General features: G+C 40.9%; 2 protein-coding genes across 8 annotated transcripts in view; one reads left to right on the top strand and one right to left on the bottom strand.

Moving 5' to 3' along the window:
- SH3BGR (SH3 domain binding glutamate rich protein) overlaps window positions 1-4,825 on the bottom strand; it is a 27,841-nt gene extending 23,016 nt beyond the window's left edge. The window contains exons 1-2 of one of the 3 annotated variants that reach the window (XM_039383939.1): window positions 4,708-4,825; window positions 3,599-3,683 (exon numbers count right to left, since the gene is read on the bottom strand). In XM_039383939.1, coding sequence (XP_039239873.1) covers window positions 3,599-3,601 — 3 coding nt within the window. In that variant the 5' untranslated portion in view covers window positions 3,602-3,683; window positions 4,708-4,825. Of the gene's footprint in view, window positions 1-2,213; window positions 2,354-3,598; window positions 3,684-4,707 lie in introns of those variants that run through there. The other 2 variants (XM_039383940.1, XM_039383938.1) reach the window with 2 other exon arrangements.
- On the top strand, window positions 4,240-19,790 carry LCA5L (lebercilin LCA5 like). 5 transcript variants are annotated; one of them, XM_039383936.1, is made up of 8 exons: window positions 4,240-4,438; window positions 7,733-8,027; window positions 10,331-10,839; window positions 11,839-11,976; window positions 13,767-13,860; window positions 16,188-16,291; window positions 16,573-16,702; window positions 18,235-19,790. In XM_039383936.1, exons 2-8 carry the CDS (start codon window positions 7,847-7,849, stop codon window positions 18,801-18,803), a joined length of 1,725 nt encoding a protein of 574 aa, XP_039239870.1. In that variant the 5' UTR covers window positions 4,240-4,438; window positions 7,733-7,846; the 3' UTR covers window positions 18,804-19,790. The 5 variants fall into 5 exon arrangements, with proteins under 5 accessions (XP_039239870.1, XP_039239871.1, XP_039239869.1 ...); XM_039383937.1 differs by lacking the exon at window positions 4,240-4,438 and adding an exon at window positions 4,645-4,669; XM_039383935.1 differs by lacking the exon at window positions 4,240-4,438 and adding an exon at window positions 4,807-4,899.

Here is a 19,790-nt window from a genome sequence, read left to right as displayed (position 1 = left end):
ACCAAAATCACTGGGAATAAAAGATTTTAGAGGTGCCCCAACCATGAGCAGCAGCAAGCGAGACTTTGGAAGACCTGAACCCCCTTTCTCCCATGATTTAAAACCTTGCAGGATATTCCCAATTCCTAAACACCTCTGTAACTAGCAACAAAATTATTTTATTTTTTTTCACTACTTGCTCCAAGCCAAGTATTTAGTGCTTTTCAGAGCTATAAATAAATTCTCCACATAATGAATAGTTCAATATCGGCTAAGTTTGGAGGAGAAAGATAATAAAACTGAAGATATTTAAAATAAATTGCTGAATCCTCGATGGGGAAAATGCAGATTAGCTCTAGAGCTGCAGTGAATTAGATCATTCAAGCATCTGATCCAGAGCACCACAATGTCACTGGGTTCACTGCAGTCACTTTTACAAAGCATTTCTTAACATTTAAACAAGTAACAATGAGTAGTATGACCGTGTAGTACATAGAATAGAAACATTTTTCATTCTTTACCAATGATCTGATTTACACCAGAGGAAGCTGGACCCATCCTAATTGAAATTCAAAATCAACACCACACATTTGATGGAGATCAGGCACTTTGAAGAGATCACCAGCGCTCCTAGGACAGTTTAAACTTCCAATTTAAACTCTTTAGGGATTAAATTAATTCTTCTCGGGAAAAGTTGTACAAGGCTGATACAAAATTTAATTTTAATAGGATTTTAGTGACACATTGAATTTTAGGCTGACTCCTTGCATGAGTGAATTTTATTTGATGTAGACTAAAACTCGTTAAAGGTTCATTGAAAGGATCCCTCCCATCCATGTTCATCAGTAAATGTGGAAAACTGCTCCAGCTGAACACTTGGCATTGCAATTCTGAACCAGTAATGGGAACACATGCTGCCTTCTGAGATTGCTACAGCTACACACACCCCCAGCACACCAGAAAGGAGGAAATACAGAGGCACGTTGCCATGTGAAGATTCCATACTCTTCTCCTGGAGTCTCCAAAGGAGACCAAAACAGGTCGAACAGGGGCAAAAATACTGCCCATGCACAGTGTGTGGCAACTTATAAAGCTCCTTGAGCAGCAAGTGAATTATTCCAAATTACCAAACCTGAAGTTTCCAACCTCCTCTTCTTTTCTTGTTTGTTTTTTTTTTTTCCTTAAATTTCATTATAAAAAGAAGGAATGCTAAATGCCAGTAGTAAATTTAGAGTGTCAGGCTTAGTGGGAGAACTGCAAACCTCCTCAGCGGTATTCCAATTGGAATTTTGGTGAATGACTCCTGGTTCATTTTCTAGAGATCATGATCCCATGAACAGGGGGTGTTTTTTGGAGCTTTTCCACTCTGGAAGCTTCTTGAAGAAATGGAGCTGGTGTCAGGGAGATAGAGATGTAGTTCCAGCTCTGTGCAAGCACCAGCCAGTTTGTTTAGCCATGTCACTGGCAGTGAGTGAGTGCCAGAGGAAAACTGAAATCTGAGCTCATCTGGGAACTGGATATAAAAGGAAACAGTCCTTTCCCGGTTCCCACCTCCCACGGACTTCCAACCTCCCCACTATTCACATGCCCTTCCCTTCAGCTGATACACTCTGCTGACAGCTACAGCAGTAGATCTCAATGCTAAAAATCATCAGTATAACGTTTCAAGAGACACACACCCCAGAAAAAAACCCAAAAGACAAACTACCAAACAAACCAAAGAACTCCCCAAACCCAGGGAAAGGGAGGGGAGTGGGGAAGAAGTTTTTCTGCATAACTTTATTCAGCTCCAGGCTCTTTCTCAGCCAGAGTTCCCCTTTTGCAGGAGAAGTGTCCTAAAGCCTCTTTTAAAAACAAATACATTATTTTCTACTGCAGACAATCTGCCTTCACTTCTGTGCGAATACAATATCCACTTTGTCCTTCTTCGGTGAATATATACTTCATATACTTCTTCAAACATATTAAATCTATTAAATGACAGATAATTTAGATGTAAATGTCATAACTGTGGCAAAAGCTCTCATGCAAGCCAGACTGCACTACCAGGAATTCTCTACATCTCGAGCAGCTTTCAAGAATAAGGTGGCCAGTGTACAATAAAAATAAGGTTTATTACTGTTCAGAATTCCAGTGTTTTTTTTTTTCTCAAATGCAAGTTCTGTCCTGGCACCTTCTGGGCTAATTCCCCACCCTGATCCCAGCAGTAAGAGGATGTTAAAGGAGTCACCTACCGCTGTAGACCCCGAAGATGTGGCCACAAATACTTTGATCACCATGTTGGCAGTGATGGAAGTGAATCAGCAGAGCCTGCTATCCACAAGTCACCACGATCCCAAGAGGGATTCAGCAGCTCCTGGGCTAACCCGGGTCCTAAATGGATGCCCCCTCCCCCAGGCAATCCAGCAGCTTTGCCCTCTCCTCGGAGTCCCGGGTTTTCCCACTCCATTGGCTCTCAGGTATTTTGGGACAAGGATTGGTCTGTAAGAGGAGCTGTAAGCGAGGGTTTTGCACCTGCCCCCAGCCTTATTGCATTAGATTGACAGGGTGGCAGCCCAAAAAAGGCAAGGGAGAGTAGTGCACCAATGAGACAGGGCTGGAGAAATATTTGGGAGTGGGGGAAGGGATAAGTGAGAAGGGACAGGGAGCTGGGGGCAATCACAAAGCCATCAGGTTGCATGGGCACTGTCGCTGCTGTCGCCTGCATAAAAGAGCTTGTGCCCTTTCCTTGATCACAACCAGGCTTTGGAGTTGTAGCTGGAAAATTTAGATTATAGAAGGGGAAGGAAGAAGGAGAGGGCAAGGGGAGCATAGATGCAGAAGTAATTATAGCAGAGATCACAATAAAATAAACCTTGGTTATGAACGCTCTCTGCTTTAAAGAATTCAGCTCATCGTCCTCACTGCAGGCTCAGCGATTTCCCTCCTTGATACTGAGGGGGGTGATTTGGCTGACTCCATGCACCCAGAACCTGCAGTTGCCTTTTCTCCCTCTTTTTGCATCACCAGTGAAAATTTCCAGGGCACAAGGTGAAAGAAGAGGTTCAGAATACTTTGGAAACGCCCCCACCTCCCCATTCTACTCTCATTATCCAGGATGCTCTTTTTCCATCTGGTTGTCGCTTCTGCCCCAGAGATGGCCACAATTCACTGGCTGCCTGCACATATTTGCTCAAGGAGGTCTCTGAGCATGAGAGGTATTTTAAGAATGTTAAATGATAACAGATTACTTCCAAATTTTAAGAGCAAAGTTTGTTTCTGCTGTAAGTGAGCAATGTGAGCTCAGTAAAGCTGTCCCTATGCCAGAGGTGAAACTGGTCTAGGTTTTAAAAGGGGCTTACACACATTTCACATGTTAGGATTGAATATAGCAGTGTCCTGAAAACACTTACAATGGAATATAACACTTTATTTCTAGGGTTGATTAGGTAGGACCAAATGCACTACTAAATAGCAGTAAAGCAAATAGTAAATATGCTATTGAAAGGAATTTTTTTTGTCTGTGAAAACCCTCCTGTGAGGTTGGAAATGCAGTACTCCATGTATGGAACTGGGATCCTGAAAACACTCACTGAAAACTAAAAATAAAACTATGGATAGTTTACACTGTGTGGCTCACCATCTGTCATTTCTTTTTACTTTTGAGAGACAACAGGAGGTCCAGCAAAAAGCCTATTAAAAGCAAGTATTTTCAGAGTATTTTCCTGTAAAACAAAAACAAAAAAAAAAAACTCACATAAGTGAAAAAACATGAATTACAGCCAAAAGTTGTTTTTCATGCTTGTTTCCCAGGAGATTTTGGATGTGAGTATAGTCTAGGAGACAACGGGCCACTTGGAATTTAACGTTTTCAAATTATTTGGTTATTAGTGGTCTGAAGAAGTACAATCAAAGGATGCTGTGGTCATTGGCATCAAAGCATATTGATAAGCCTTGTGATAAGGATGCTAATAATTTCACAGAATCACAAAATATGCTGAGTTGGAAGGGACCCACAAGGTCATCGAGTCCAACTCTTAGCCCCGCACAGCACCATCCACAAGAGTCACACCCTGTGCCTGAGAGCATTGTCCAAACATTTCTTGAGCTCTGTCAGCCTTGGTGCTGTGACCACTGCCCTGGGGAGGCTGTTCCAGGACCCAACCACCCTCTGGGGGAAGAACATTTTTCTAATATCCAACCTAACCCTGCCCTGACACAACTTCAGGCCATTCCCTCAGGTCCTGTCTCTGGTCGCCACAGGGAAGAGATCAGTGCCTGCCCCTCCTCTGCCCCTCACAAGGAAGTTGTATACTCAATTTATACTCAAAGCTGTAAATATTTGCACCATCAAACATCCACAGTCAAATTCTGGGGCAGAATTGCCAATGAACTCTCATTCCTGCTCCGCTTCACCCCTGAAACAATCACTGACCCCCCCCTGTGGAGAAGCCGTTCCTGGAGCTACAGGGAATGGCAGGTGAGGGCTTCAGGACACAACTCCCATCCCAAGGAAAACATCACTTTGTTCTGAAGGGCTTTTCTCCTTTTTCAACATAGGAATGCTTAGTTTAAACCCGAGTTTGCGGCCTGTTGTGTCTGGCCACTGAGCTCTGAGGTCCACAGGCCGTGACCCCACATGTGAGGCACCTCCGTGGCTGCGGCACAGCGGGGCCCCACGTTGCCAAATTCCCATTAATATCCCAATGGGGTATGGAAATATGAGCGCGGAAAAACACACACAGGCACCTCTGCTGGGTGCAGGGTGAGGGAAGAGGGAGGGAAGGGGTGAGAACCCGGTCCTGGGGCGCTGCCGCCATTTCCCACGGCAACGGCGATGGAGGCCGGTAATGGCGGCGGGGGAGATGTTCGGGAGGCCGTGAGGGGACGGCACAAAGTGGGGAGGGATGGAGGAGATTTATGGAGAGGGCAGAGGACAAGGTGGGATCCCCTGCCTGGGGGGGACAGGGGAACAGGGAGAGTGGAGCAAGGGGGTGGCAGGCGGGGTGGCGGGACATGGGACTGGGTGTGGGATTGGCTCTCCAGGTGGGAAAATGAGGAGGGTGCCAGGGCATGGAACTGGGTATGGGATTGGTTCTCTGGGTGGGACACTGAAGAGGTTTCTAGGACACTGGGGGGGCTGTCAGGACATGGGACTGGGTGTGGGATTGGTTCTCCAGGTGGGATACTGAGGGGGTGCATGGGGCTGGGTGTGGAATTGTCTTTCCAGGTGGGACACTGAAGGAACTGCCAGGACATTGAGGGAACTGCCAGGACATTGGGCTGGGTGTGGAATTGGCTTTCCAGGTGGGACACTGAGGGAACTGCCGGGACATTGAGGGAACTGCCAGGACATTGGGCTGGGTGTAGGATTGGTTCTCCATGTGGGATACTGAGGGGGTTGCCGGGACATGGGGCTGGGTGTGGAACTGGCTTTCCAGGTGGGACACTGAGGGAACTGCCGGGACATTGAGGGAACTGCCAGGACATTGATGGGGCTGCCAGGACATGAGGATGGGTGTGGGATTGCCTGTCCAAGTGGGACACTGAGGGGACTGCCAGGACATTGATGGGGTTGTCAGGGCATGGGGCTGGGTGTAGGATTGGTTCTCCACGTGGAATACTGAGGGGGCTGCCGGGACATGGGGCTGGGTGTGGAACTGGCTTTCCAGGTGGGGCACTGAGGGGGCTGCCAGGATACTGGGGGGTCTGTCAGGGCTCTGAGGTCCCTGAGGTGGTCAGACCCCACCTGGGGATGGATCCCTGTGTTCCTGGGGCTGCTGGGCTGGAGGAGCCCCTTGGAGGAGCCAGTGGCAGGTCAGAAGGTCCTGGATACACCTTTCCCTATGGAGCAGGTGGGCCCTGGCACCTGGCTCAGCTCCCCCGGGGCTCAGGGCTCGGCTGCTGCTCCATGGGGCTGGAATTCCCACCCTGCTCTCCTGCCTGGGCTCCCCCCTCCTTTACTTACTCTTTTTTTGCACACAGACAACAATTAATTCTTTCCTGTGGCAGTTTTGCTGTTTATGGATGCTTGAAATGGCATTTTCATCCCTGTCAGATGGATTTGGCCTGAATTATTTCTGTTCCTGCATCTTGTCAACATAAATTCTCCTGGTGTTCATCCCTTGCAGCCTCCCCTTTCAGCTCCTGCCTTTTTTCTTCCATTGCAATATCTTTCATTTCATTTCTCTGTTTCTTGTCCTTCACCTTTTGTTTTTCTGTCTTCTCCTTTTCCATTTTATTTACTTTTCAACACCTGCTCTCAAAGCTGGATGATGAGGTTCAGCCCACACTTCTCATCAAAACAAATTAAAGTAGGAGTTTTAAGTTCAATTTCAGCTAATTTGATTTGAAGACAAATTGCCTAGAAATTGTTGGCAGAGCCAAATCAAATTTAAACACAAATACAAATCTATGTGCCAAGCTGGGCTTTGCCTAATGCTCAAAATATGATTTCTCATCTCCTAGGGATTATTGCACTGCCTCACATTTAGTAGGACCCTGGCATTCCTTAGTATTCCACAAGGAAAACTTGTTCTTGTAAAGGAATTAAGAGTAATGAAACTGTTTTGATTCAACCTAAAATGCTTTGTGAAATCCTGAATTAAACTTTTTAATTTTCTTGGGGAGTTATGTGATTCCCCTCCCTCCTGTAAGAAATTTAATTTAATAATTTAAAATGAAATGCCACCACAAAGCAAAAATGCCAACAAAGGAGCTAGAATGTTCCAAAAGTATCTTCTCACATATTTTTTTAGTGAAGGCTGCTTTTTAAAATCCATCTGAACTAAAATATCATTTTAATACCCCTCAAATTTCTTTTACATACTTGCCATGCCCACTTCAGAGACCCCCAAATATACAACTTATTCAACTGCAGAATAAAATTCTTCATCTATAAAACTGTGATCTGAGTAGTCTTCATGTGATAGTAAGAAAATTAAATGGATTGGACAATACCCCGGGAAATAATTTTTATCACAACCACAGCTATGATTACATTGTGAGGTTTTATTTACAAGTTTTTTTGTTTGTTTTTACAAAAATAGATTTAATAAACAACATCCCAGAAGTTTAGAAAAGCTTTATTTCAGTCTCAGATACTCTGTTGTTCAGCTTTAGGTGCTTCTATATCTTCTACCTATAATATTAATATGGCAGCTAAGGTAGTTTTTGTTCTATTTTAATGCCTAAGTTAATGTTGTGATCTGATTTACTACCTAATTCTTCAAAAATATTACTAAATGATATCTTTGTGACATGAATGGAAAGTTAAAAAGACTATAAAAGCACGGATAGAAACACTCAGTTTCTGGAGACTCGAACAATTCCTTTCTTTAAATACTGTAAATCACTTTGTAGGTGTTGAGAATAAATACAATTACACTCCTTTAAATTAAATCCTGGAGAAAATGTATCCATGACAGGAAGCAAACTATGGTATCTATTTCCATTTAAATGGAAATGCCTTGCAAATCTTAAAAAAAAAATACAGGCTGCTCTCATAGTAAATTCTGAGATAAAACCAGTATATTTTATATTGCAGTTCATTTTGGAAACAAATTACAGACCACACAATTATTTTCATGGATTAAAGAGAAGTGCCTGGGTTTGTTTTTGGTTTTTTTTAAGGTAACTGAGTTTTTCTTAGGATCATTTAATATATTTGAACACTTTTTGGTGTTTATGTTACCTGTAAACAACTCAATAGCTCAAAACCTCTCCATAATGTTCTGATTCCCGACAGGGATTTCCGTGTTCTCCCATAACACAGGTGGTTTTTCCCTCCGTATTTCCATGACAGAAGTTGGAATGTGGCACAAAACTCAGGGAAACTGAAGATCCCCCAAGGCACAGAAGTACCAGAGACAGCAGCTGGAGCAGGGTCATGATTTTTGGCCACCCAGCAGAGAAGATCCAAGGGAATATTCTCCCACTGACATTCCCAAGGGCTTTGCCAGTGATTGACTCTGGAACAGTCAGGGCCAGCCAACCTTTAGCAACAAGAGGAACTGAAGAAAAGAAAACACAAAAATATGGCAAAAAGAGGATGGGAAATAAGAAAAAAGGTCAGTGTCTCTTCCCCCAGGGTGATAAAAAAGGTGGTTTTTTTCTGGTATTATGAGACTCTTTTTGAGAAATACAGTTGTTCTCTTTCTTTGGCAATATTTTCAATAATTAGGAAAACAGAGGAAACAAGTTTTTTCAGTGAAGAAATTAATAACTCGTGTTTCAAACACTGCTGGAAAAGAGACAGAGATTCCCTGCTGTGTTATTCCACAATACTCAACGATCCAAGTGGCAGGATAATCACCTGGGGTGTGGGAGCACCTCTGAAATCCTTATTCCTCAGCTTTAATCTGAGGGTTTGAAAATGGCTCTCCCACATTTCGGTTCCTGACCTTGCATCTCGTGATGAGGCTGAAAAAACCTTTCATCAGGAAAATGATTAAAAATAATGCACAAAAGTGTCAATTTTTACCAGAAAACCCCCATGTTTTGGCCACTTAGTCATGTAAAATTAAGTTTATGCCTCAACAGAATGACCATATAGAACTAATATGTAAATGTACATGGAATTTAGGTAAATATTACAGTGAAGGATCACTCCATGTCTGCATGTTTTCACATCTAGACCCATCCTTTCCCAAATCCTACCACACCACATCAAAAAATGAGTGTAAACCCAACAGCCCTTCTCCTGCTGAGCTTCAAAATTTCATCTCAATCTGCCAAAGCTCCAAGATGCAAATCAATCAAATAAAAGAGAGAAAACCCACTGATTATTTCTGTTATTATCTGTTAAATGCTGCTGTTAGAAGTCAGAATGGCATGAAACAAGCAGACCAGAAAGAATAACGACATTTTTTAAATCTAGTTAGCAAAAGAATCATTATTGGCCTCTACCTGTATTGGATAATTTATTTTATATGTGTATAAATTTGGATAAAGTCGTTATTATTATATATATATATATATAATTTGGATACAGTGGTTATTTTTACTTGTTCATGACTACTTGAAATGAAATATAAAGATTTTATAGTACTTTTGACAGCTTTGACAGGAAGGTATTTTCCCTTTTCCATCCTCTCCTTCCATTCTGGCAAACTGAAATAGGAACATAATGTAATTTTGCAAATATTTGTATGACAACATTTGTGGTCATCTGGTAGCCTTCCTGCAGTGGAATTGTGTTACAGAAAACATTGGATTCAACAAAAACTCTTGAAAAGATCTGTCTTTTGGTGTTGTTTTTTTAGGTTTGACCTTGCCATAAAATATTAGGTGATGTATAAATCATAATAAACTTCCAGCAAAATGCTGCCTTGAGAGCTGTAGTAAAATCGAATATATATGCCTGAAAAAGGGAAACACATTCAGATTTACAGCCTTGACTACTTTCAAATTCTAATTCTGCTTCAGGAAAGGAAAAGGAGAGTAATTCCCTCAGAACCCTGGCCATAAGGGAAGGCAAATGACGACAACACACTGAGGATGTAGCCCATAAATATATATTTTTCAATTTCTGCTTAGAAACCATGCACAAAAGTGCACCTGTTCTATGCTAATGAGCCCGTAAAAATGTTTAAAAAATATAGTTTAATTCAAAGCTGGCTTGAAAGTTCTGGAAAGCTGGTTAGAAATCCCAGCTGCAGGGCTTTTCAGCATGTGCTGTTGGGATCATGGTGGGTTCTGAGTCCTTGGAGGTTACTCTGATTATCATGATTATCTGGACATTATTGCCCAGAGCAGCCACAGAAATACAGAGAGATATAAAATATTTAATGGATTTACCTGTGAAATACTTGAATTATAGAAACACAGAATTGTTTGGTGGGTTTTTTTTTCTATCATGCATCCATTCAAGGTGTAGCTCCTTCCTCTTGGGGATCTTTCTAGATGGGCTGAATTTGGTCCACCAGGCCCCAGATTGTGCCTAAATTAGTGAACTGAGTGATTTACAGGGAGAAAATTTATTTCCATTGATTCTGGAGCAATGTTTTAACACAAATACGCTTCACTAAGTTATTCCTGTTGGCTGTGGCCCAGAGCAGCCACAGAAGTCCACATGGATATAAAATATTTAAAGGATTTACCTGTGAAATACTTAAATCATAGAATCACTGAATGGTTGGGATTGAAAGGGACCTTAAAAATGATCTCATTCCAACCTCCTGCCATGGGCAGGGAACCTTCCACTAGACCAGGTTGCTCATGGAACAGTGGAGTCTTTGGGAATTTTATCAAATACACCAGAGTTGTGGAGTTGGATGAGCAGAATTTCTGTGAGCAGGCGAGCCACCCAGTGATTCAGATGCCTCCAATAATTCCCATATTTCAATGCCACTTTACTCTGCTCCCGACTCAGGAGGAAGAACATTCCCAGCTCCAAAGACACACCATTGCTCCTGTTTAACCCTGCAGAGCAACGTGACCTCCCAGGATAAAAATGCAGCGGCTCAGAGGATCTCATCAGCCAGGCTCCACAAAATCAAGGAGCTGAAGAACGAAATATTTGACTTGCAGAGAAAAATAGAAGCCTCCAGCTTAGAAAACCACGCCCTGAGGCAGCTCCAGTGGAGACAGTCCAAAGCAATAGGGAGGTACAAAAGCTCAGAGAGTTACTTTGAGGATCTTGCAGCCAGACATTATGATGAGGTGAGGAATTTAAGGAACCTCCTGAGGATGTCTCAGGAATCTGAGAGGAACACCTCCAAGGAGCTCAGGAAAGTGGAAGCAGAGCTGCTGAAAGTTAAAGATGCTTTGCAGGCCTTGCTGGTGCTGTCAGAAGACAAAGGTCTCGCAGGGAGGGAGGAACTTCATCACAGGCTGTCGGTCCTCACTGAAAAACTGGAAGCAAAGGATGAGAAAATACAGGTAACATCTGCTTATTATTGGATTTGTGGGACACTGGATGGTGGAATGTCCTGATGGGAAGGGACCCACCAGGAGCATCGAGTAGGAGAGGTTTTGGGACAGGAACAATAGAAAAGTTTTGGCTGCTTCTTGTCGCATTAATGACTCTGATACAATCCTGTAAAAGAGAATAATTTTTTTAATCCAGTGTTGTCTCAAGTGTAAGGAAGTTTCAGAGAAGGTCATTAATCTCATTTTAACATCTTTATTTGACCCTTGGACACAAAGACGGGGACGGTTTTTAATACAAAACTGGAAGAGAGACATTTCCATCGTCCTTCAGGAATTAATTTCTAATTTCTACGGGGTCTGTTAGGCATAAAATTAAATAAAAAAAGAGACAAGAAATCTTAGAGAAAATGAAAATATAAACAGCCGAATTCAACCCCTCTTTTGAAAATTTTCAATATACAGAGGCCCTAGTGAGTAGCTATAAAAAGCACACAGGGTTGGGTGTCCACTCTACAGGTTTAGAACTATAATTCCAGTGCATGGCACTGGGTTCTGATGATAAAATACTCAATAAAATATTCAGTAAATGTCTTAATTGCCATTTGCACCAAACCTCCTTATTCTGCCACAGTTAATAGCTCTCTGTGAGCAGAAATGTCTTAACATTTCCCAAAGATAATTGTATTTATTAATCCACCAGAAAGGTAATGTGCAGCCTTATTTTTATGATTGATGGCAAAATCTTTGCTTTTGCTTAGTGAAATTAGGTTTTAAATTATTTTTTTTCTTATTTTGAAAGTAATTTTTCAGATCCTTCATCATAATTTCATGTCATGTTTACAATAAAATATAGTTATTCTGATATAATAATTATTATATAACTACTACTACTATACATAATATGATCAGTTTAATTTTTCTTGTATTAACGCACTTTTTTTAAATTTAGTAAGAACTGAAATTTTTCAACAATCATGCTGAGTATGGTAAAATATATCATTTTTTAAGAGTCTTGAAATGCAGTTGAAGCTGAACAACAACACCTTTAATCGTCAGCTGGCAAGTGAGAGCAGAAAGGCTCTGGAAGCTGGAATAATCACACAGAATTTGAAAATGGAAATTAACTCCCTGCACCAAAAAATTAAGGTATTCAAGATTGTACACAGGTTTCTGTTCCTACAAGAAAATTCAAGTTTTTATTGTTACTTATTCCTTTTGTTCTTTTATGTTATTTTTTAATGGGATTTCTGTTTCCTGCTTGGATCTAAGGTCAGAAAAGTCAAAGTATCAAATGATGAAATTATTGTGGGGTCTACTTGTCAAAGGTTCAAATTAATTCAATAAGTAATTGAAACAGAGATTAACCGAATAAAAATCCACACCAATGTGTTACTGTTTTGCCAGATCTGGGTCAGTTTATTCACCTACTAACTTTAAATGAGCTCCCCTAGAGAAAAATCAAATCAAAGTGAGCCAAACATCACAATCTGCAAAATTAAAATTTGACAAGAAGACTCATGGAAACGTTTCAATAGTTTGTTTAAATTCCAGCCTGGTTTTTAGACAAATGTTTTTGGGACAAATACATCCAGTTCAACACTTTCTGTAGTGCTTGTGAGCCAAACATACAGGAAAACTAGATAGAAATAAAAACAAAACTGCCAGGAATGAGATCCCAGATGAGTTTTAATCAAGAAAAACGGTGCATATTCCAGAAAACCTTTATTTTCATGTGGCTTTTTTTAACAGTTGTGTTTGGAATACAGTTAAAATACATTTTAATTAATTAATTGTTGGTTTCTACATAGAGCTGATCCCACTGGGGAGCTTTCTCTTTCTAAATGGAATTAAATGCCTGTGAAAGATGTTGTTAAGGGAAGTTTTCCCAGACATGGTGAAGGGCAGAACAGAATCCTCAGTTCCTGAGGATTCATGGAGATTTCCATTTTTTGCACAGGGATATTGTTTATGCCTCTTCCCTGTGTATCAGGGGCAGAAATTTCCTCCTGGTCTTTCCTTGCCTGTAGGTGCAGATCTGGGAGATGGAAATAATCATAATCCCAGCAACACCAATACAAAACTGTCCCAAAATGCAAATTAGTGTAAAATCCAATTTTCACCTTAAAATTCCTCTAAAATATTTCTATTTCATCTCTTTTCCACGCAGTTTTCTCTGTGTGTCCAGTTCTCTAATGGTACATTTAGATCCACAAAACCTTCTATTGTTTTATCACAAAGAAGCCCAGACATTCTAATTAACCTGATTTCTGTGCCAGAGCAGAGTTTATTCTTCCACATTCATAGTTTTGAGCTCCTGGCTTATTCCAGGCCATTCCAGCTATTCAGACACACTTTCAGGATAACCTGTAATTTGTCAAAGTAAATGAAGCTCCTGTTTTTTCACACTAAAATCTGATGTGGTGAGAGTGGTGCTGAAATCACTCTCCTGTGTTCAAGTAAGATTTCAGCAAGGAAAGAGGAATCTTGCTAAATAACTATTAAAAGTGTGCTCTGGAGTTTATGTCACCACCAAAGCAAGAGGTTGTAAAACAACTGAGCACACAAGGACAAGGGCACTAAATAAATCAGTTTAATAATAATTAAATTTAAAAAAAAAAAAAAAGGAAATAAAGGCAAAAAGTTACTTACTCTGAAAAAAAAAATAGAACAACAAATGAAAAAAATCGTGAGGGAAGCCTTCATATTCTGAGTGTTGTGTCATGAAAAACATCATGTAGGTGTTCTTAGCCTGAAAAGGGGAGAATTTTAACTTGGAAAAGAATGGCAGATTCCTGTTTCTGTAAATGGCACAGTCACCACATGGCCTGGAATGAAGCAAAATCACTGATTGTTTTCTACCAACGTGGGAAAACTAAGTTGGTAAAAAGTAATTCTTAATGTCTATTAGAAATTTAAGAGTTTTTGTTTCTTCTTAGGAAAAGGACAGGCAGCTTTATATAAAAAATATCTATGCAAATAGGATGCCCAAAACCCTGAAGGACAGGATTGATTTGGTACCTCAGGAGCAAAGTAAGTGTATATTCATTTTTCTTTTCTGTTTAAGTTATGTGATACTTACCTTGTTTTATAACTGGGGGGTATATTCCAAAATAAATGCCAGTGTAGCACTTTTATATGGGCTAAAAAGGAAGTTTAAAGGCCAGTCTGATGGTCTCATCTGAGAGAAAACCATGTGTGTCCTCAGTTATCCTTTGGGTTTTAATTCCAAAGAGATTAATTCCATGCACAGAATTGATGCTATTTAGGATAAAATAGTACAATGATAGGAAAGAACAATAGAAATTAAGTTATATCAAGGAAGAAGGAACTCTTTACTAAACAGTATTTTCACATGGATGCTCAGATAGATACTGGGGAGAAATATCTACTTGATGAAATTGTGTCCATCAAACATTCCAGGAGCAGCTGCCTTTGGGATTCCACTCCCTGATTCCAGACATCCACTGCCGTTTGAGACACCCCAGTGCACGCTGCCTTAATTACACCCTTAATTAGGCACTTAATGATCTAAACACGGACTTCCCTGGGTGAGGCACCTCTTTAAAATACCAGCCCTAAAATTCCTGCTCCTGAACTGAAGGAGAAATTGGAACTTTTTTTTCATACCAAAAAACACTTAAAATTTACACGGCAGCAAACCAGCCTGCTGGAAATACTGCACATTCCCACAGAATTCCTCAAATTACGGGGCCAACACAAAGTCTTATCACGTTCAGCTGCTTATTTCTTTCCTCTCCCTCACCTTTGCAAATCCATTGCTCTGCCTTAACTGCAAGTGAACTACGGGGAAAAGAGTGGGAATTCAAGGTGTAAAATTAAGAAAAAAACATATTCCTGCTTCTCATCCCAAGATGGACATGTTTTTTTTAGGAGGCTTTGAATTCCAGTTTCCCACATAACTAATTTTTTTTTAAAATTTTACTCCCACATGGCCTGATACAATATTCCTATTAAATTCTGGTGCTTAAATCACCATTTATTATTTTAGTTAATTTTTTTTTTAAGCAGGACAAGGGAGCTCATTTGGAGAGAGACATGTAATTAAAAGGTTCCAAGCAGAGCTGTCTGATCTTTCGGAATTTTTGGCCAATAAAGGTTTCATTCTCCGCCAGTTAATTTGGAAACCTAGAGCCGGAATTCCTGACAATACTTTTTTTCCTTTTCACTGCTGAATTCTCCTTTAATAGACCAGTAAAGAGCTGCCTCTTCAGGTCGTTTTTTTCTAGTTGATGTTCCCAAAAGTTTTCAGCCAGCAGGAAACCGAAAACGAAATCTGGGGCTGTGTTTTTTAACACCCCTGATAAATCGCTGAGGGGAGGCTTCCTTGTGCACGCAAATAAAATGGATTTATGGGATGAATCCACCAATTCCATGAGCTCTTCCCGAGGGCAAAGCGCGCAGGTGCCACCAGCTCACCTGGGGGGGCAGCGCCCTCTAGTCCCGGATCTGGGGAACGCGCCGCTCATTCCTGATGGGAAAAGGGCTGGAGGAGCTGGGAAGGGCAATTCCCTCCGCACCATCAGAGCCATCCTCGGGTTGGTCACCTGCGACCTTTTCACCACTCAGTGCAAACATTGCGAGGGCACCGTTTTTATGGAGAGCGTTGCTTTGATTTCTGAGATCGCAACTGGGAATAAGGATGAATGTAGATGTAGGTAAAATCCCATTTTTATTGCTGTGTTAGCAACTGTCTCAGCTCCTGCACTCATGTCCAAATTATCCTAAAAGTAGAATAAAAGATCAATATTCTCCATCCCATCTCCATCCAGCTATTTTTTTAAGTGTCTCATTCAATCTCTCCCTTGGAATCTTTTCCAAAGACCATCAATATCTCAAACAGTGTTAAGCATTTGCTCTGAAGAGCTGGGTTCCATAAAGGCCCAGATTTAGGAATCTGAAACCTGAGGGCTCATACCAGACCTCTTAAATTTACCTTGTTAAAAACTAAGCCCATATGGGCTCTAGGGAATAGACACAGTCATTTGTCTTTGCACGTTCTATCTGAACAGAACTTTGTATATTTTTAAAATATGTTTATGTATAATATGACATGACATGACATTGACATGACAGATAAATTATATATATATATGATGTACTGATGTACAGATGAAAAGGCTCAGAAGTCCAGGTAACTCTTTGTGCTCCAGTTTTCAGCATTTATAGATCAAGCAGAACAAAGGATTTATTAAAGGACATTAAGACATGCATTAAAAAAACATGTTTAAATCCTAGGCCACATACCAGTATTATTAGTCATCAGAGATATCTTTTGTTTATATCAACAATACAATTCCAGAAACTGCTGTACTGCCAATGACTGTCCTTTTCACCAGGTCTGAGTGTAAACAGAGCAGTACAAGTAGATAAAGAGAGTTTCAGAGCACTGCTGCTGTCACAGCACCAGGACACAGAAAAAAGCCCAGTCCAGCTCATAAAGGTAGGAAAGATCTGGATCCAAATCTAATCCAGTATTCAAACTCTCAGCCAAGCTGTATTATTCCCTAAGTTTCAGTAACATGCCTCAATAGCCTGATCCATCATCTTAACTTCCCAGGAGGTGGATTTTGCACGAGTGTAATTATAGTGCAGAAAAATATGTTGTGATGCAAAATAAGAACGTACCAGCAATGGAAATTACTAATCTTTTAATAAGTGTACTTTTAAAAGTCACTAAACAAGCATTCCCTTGTTATTTTTACCTCTAATTGCCAATTACAGGAGAAAAAGTCTTCAGAAGACAGGGATGAAGAAGCTGCAGCAAATGAAGTGAACTCAGATGCTCAGAGAACAGAAAATCAATCAACCAAGAAAACACTGGTGCCAAAAACTTCTAACAGAGCACACAGAGGTATGTTCTATAATTTGGCTCACAAACTCTCTTGATCTTTTCAAATTACCAGTGGTATTGGTAATTTAGCTGGCACCTGACTGACAGGAACGAGTTCCAAATGATGTATTAAGGTTGTGTCCCACAGAGCAGAGCAGCTCTGCAGCAGCCAACATCTCCATCCTGCTGCTCTTCCAAAAGCACTTCCTGCTCAGGTTGGGAAAAATTCAGTGCTTTATCTGTAAAAGTATAACTAAGAGCTGTTAATTCCACACTAATCGACCACTGATCTCAAATTCTTGTTGGGAATCTTCATGCCAGCTGGTGGGAATGTGTATTCCTATGGCTGGGAAAGGAAAAGGACTTCAAGGGCTGGGAGTTTCTCCTTGTTACAGTGATGACTGTAAATAGATTTTAGGCAAACTCATGTAAAAGTTATTTGCAAGGGACTCATTACAAACCCCTTTATTTTGAAGTAATTCTACAGAACAGAGGAAAAAAGAAGCCGGTGCATTTGTTCCTCTATCCAAGTTTTTCTTTCTAGAAATATCCATGTGATTTCCATTAAGGTAAGGCTCATAGGAAGAGCCAAGATCTGAATGCCAGCATGGGAAACACTTCCCAAAGGGCAGGACACATAAAGGCCACACGTTTACAGAGGTGAAACAGGTTGAGGTCACTTCATAAAGCCTGAAATCTGGGCTGTGTTCATTCCTGTGCTTTGTACTCTGCCTTTCCAGACCCCACCAGGTAACCAAAGTCATTTGCCTTTGAAATGTCCTTTTAAAACTGGCAGAAAACACAGGTCTCCTAATGCTCCCTGTGAATCTCTGTCTGAAAACCTGAAAAATCTGAGTTTCTCTCACTGCTGGTATCAGACTTTCCTACTGAAGCCTTACTCAGCTTTTTTAGTTGCTGCAGCTTCATATTTCTCCTTTAAGACTCTGCCTCATTCTGGAGGTATCCTGTGAGTCTCTCCAAAGCACAGGAACTATTACAAGATAAATACATTCACTGTATTCCTTTTCCTACTAAAAAGTGGAGTCACCTCACTTACAGGTGAGAGTTGCTGTATATTTTGCTCCACAAGCAACCCTGTTATGAATTAAGGGAAGGAAAATCCTACATATATCTAAGTTCCACTCAACAGCAAGAAAAATTACAATTACAGTTCAGATCTCACATAGTTTCTCTGTTGCACTGTACATGACTTTTCTGGCCCTATACTTAGGAATTACTGATGATATTTGCAGCTAAATTCACTTAATAAAATTAAACATTGGGGAAAAGGTAAAAATAAAGACATTAACCTGCGTTCAATGGCACAATGATCTTGTTTAAATCTTGCCCCATCCTGTTGTATTTATTATGAAGGGCATTGTCATAACCCCCAAGACTGAAGTACCATCAGTAACAACTGAAGCATTGAAATAGGGATGTGAAACTTGCTCTCTAATGTTTCTTGACTCTTTTATATTCCTAAACCCCAAAATATTTAATTTTAGAGTATTTAAGGGAGGGCAGGCTACTGATGGAAGAACACACTTTTTCAGGATTTATGAAAGAAAAGGAAAAAGAGACAGAATTGCTCAAACAGGAGTTAAAAAATCTCATGAAAACTGAACAAGGTCCTCAAAGTGATGGTGTAAAAGACAACAATCAAGAGGGAGATGCAGTGGAAGAATTTGAAAAGGGAGAAAAGCCAAAAGAACAGCAAATTAACAGTGGGAAGGAAGGGAAGGAAGGTGCAATTCCAAACAAAACACCCGTCAGGCCGAAAAAAAAATACACATTCTCAGAAGCCATTGAGAATTTGCATCAGGGGCTTCACACGTCTGGTAGAAACCCCAAAGCAGGGAGCCAGGGACAGGCAGGGCAGGGTTGCACTGAAACAGCTGAATCCAGAGGGAAAAATTCCTTTGGGCTCTACGAGCCATCCTTTGGTAAAGACACCAAGCCCAGGCAGGAGGACGGAGCCGCCGGAGCGGAAGGACGTGCTCACGTGGCGTTTGCTGAGAGGAAAAGACAGCTTATGAAAGAACTCTTTGGAGCAGGAGCCGCTCAGAGAGACAACCCTTCGAGTTCCAACACGAGAGGAACAAAATGCAAGGATGCAGGATGAGACACAGGCCAAATTCCAAACCTCCACGGCGAGTTCGTCACGGGAAGCGCCCGACGGGAACAAACTGCCGAGAACACACAAAGCATTTCTGACAGTCAGACAAGTTACAGCAACTTATCTTCGGAAAATTCCAACTTCTAAAATGTAAAACTGTTAAAATTGTTAAAACCAGATGTTTTACCTTCATTAAATGTGTATTAAATCTTACAAGCACCGGCAGTTTCTTTCCACGAGTTTTCCGACACGACACTCAAAATATTGTCGCAGAACGTTCTCCTGTTCTTGGTCTGTGTGTTGTAAATGCATCACACTGAGAGTCCCTTAACATTTTTACCTGCTATCAGATGTCCAAGTTAGTCCTTGTTTGGTAACTTCCAGGTTTTTGCATCCTCAAGCAGTTGGAATCTGGGAGCTCAGCACGACACGACAAACCCGCTTTCGTAAGGTTCATCTTGGGTTAGCCCCAACAATGCAATCAAAGAAAATACTTCTTTATTTTCTTCCCTCCCCAAACAGCTTCCAGAACTCGCATGTAATGAAAATAATTTGCTATTCCATTGTTTTCAAGAGCATTAGAAACCTCTAAAGCCTCGTTCTTTCCCACTGTTCCAACTTATCAAAGCAGTTTGCCTGGTAACTTCCCCAGCTGACATCCAAAGATGAATGTGCAAGAGTAAACTATTGTTTAGGAGAAGTCAGGCATGGCCAGCTCCCAAAAAGCCTTTAAAAATCCTGTGTTTAAGGTTATGTAAGCCAGGGGAGGACGATTATGGTTTGGTCCTCATAGTAATTCACAAAACACTTGCTAAAACGACGTGAAATTAGGAAAAATTGGGTGTATTCTGTTAGTTTTAAAAGGCAGCAGCAGTTTGAAAACCTTCTAAAACTACACTGCAAAAGCCTTTAAAGATGACAAAGATATTCAGAGCTGAACCTACTTTCAAAGTTCAAATGTTTGTAAAAATAAATTAGTCCTGTTGACTCCAA

Source organism: Pipra filicauda, unplaced genomic scaffold (assembly GCF_003945595.2).
Source record: "Pipra filicauda isolate LSUMZ 115617 unplaced genomic scaffold, ASM394559v2 scaffold330_size805480_pilon, whole genome shotgun sequence".
Taxonomy (NCBI): domain Eukaryota; kingdom Metazoa; phylum Chordata; class Aves; order Passeriformes; family Pipridae; genus Pipra; species Pipra filicauda.
This window is presented reverse-complemented; position numbering and strand designations above follow the sequence as displayed.

Bases quoted from the DNA above. Each gene is read 5' to 3' on its own strand.
- LCA5L (XM_039383936.1), top strand. From the start codon at position 7,847: ATGATTTTTGGCCACCCAGCAGAGAAGATCCAAGGGAATATTCTCCCA. The intron at 10,840-11,838 runs GTAACATCTGCT...TCATTTTTTAAG, and splicing joins CAAAGGATGAGAAAATACAG to AGTCTTGAAATGCAGTTGAA. The intron at 16,292-16,572 runs GTAGGAAAGATC...TGCCAATTACAG, and splicing joins GCCCAGTCCAGCTCATAAAG to GAGAAAAAGTCTTCAGAAGA.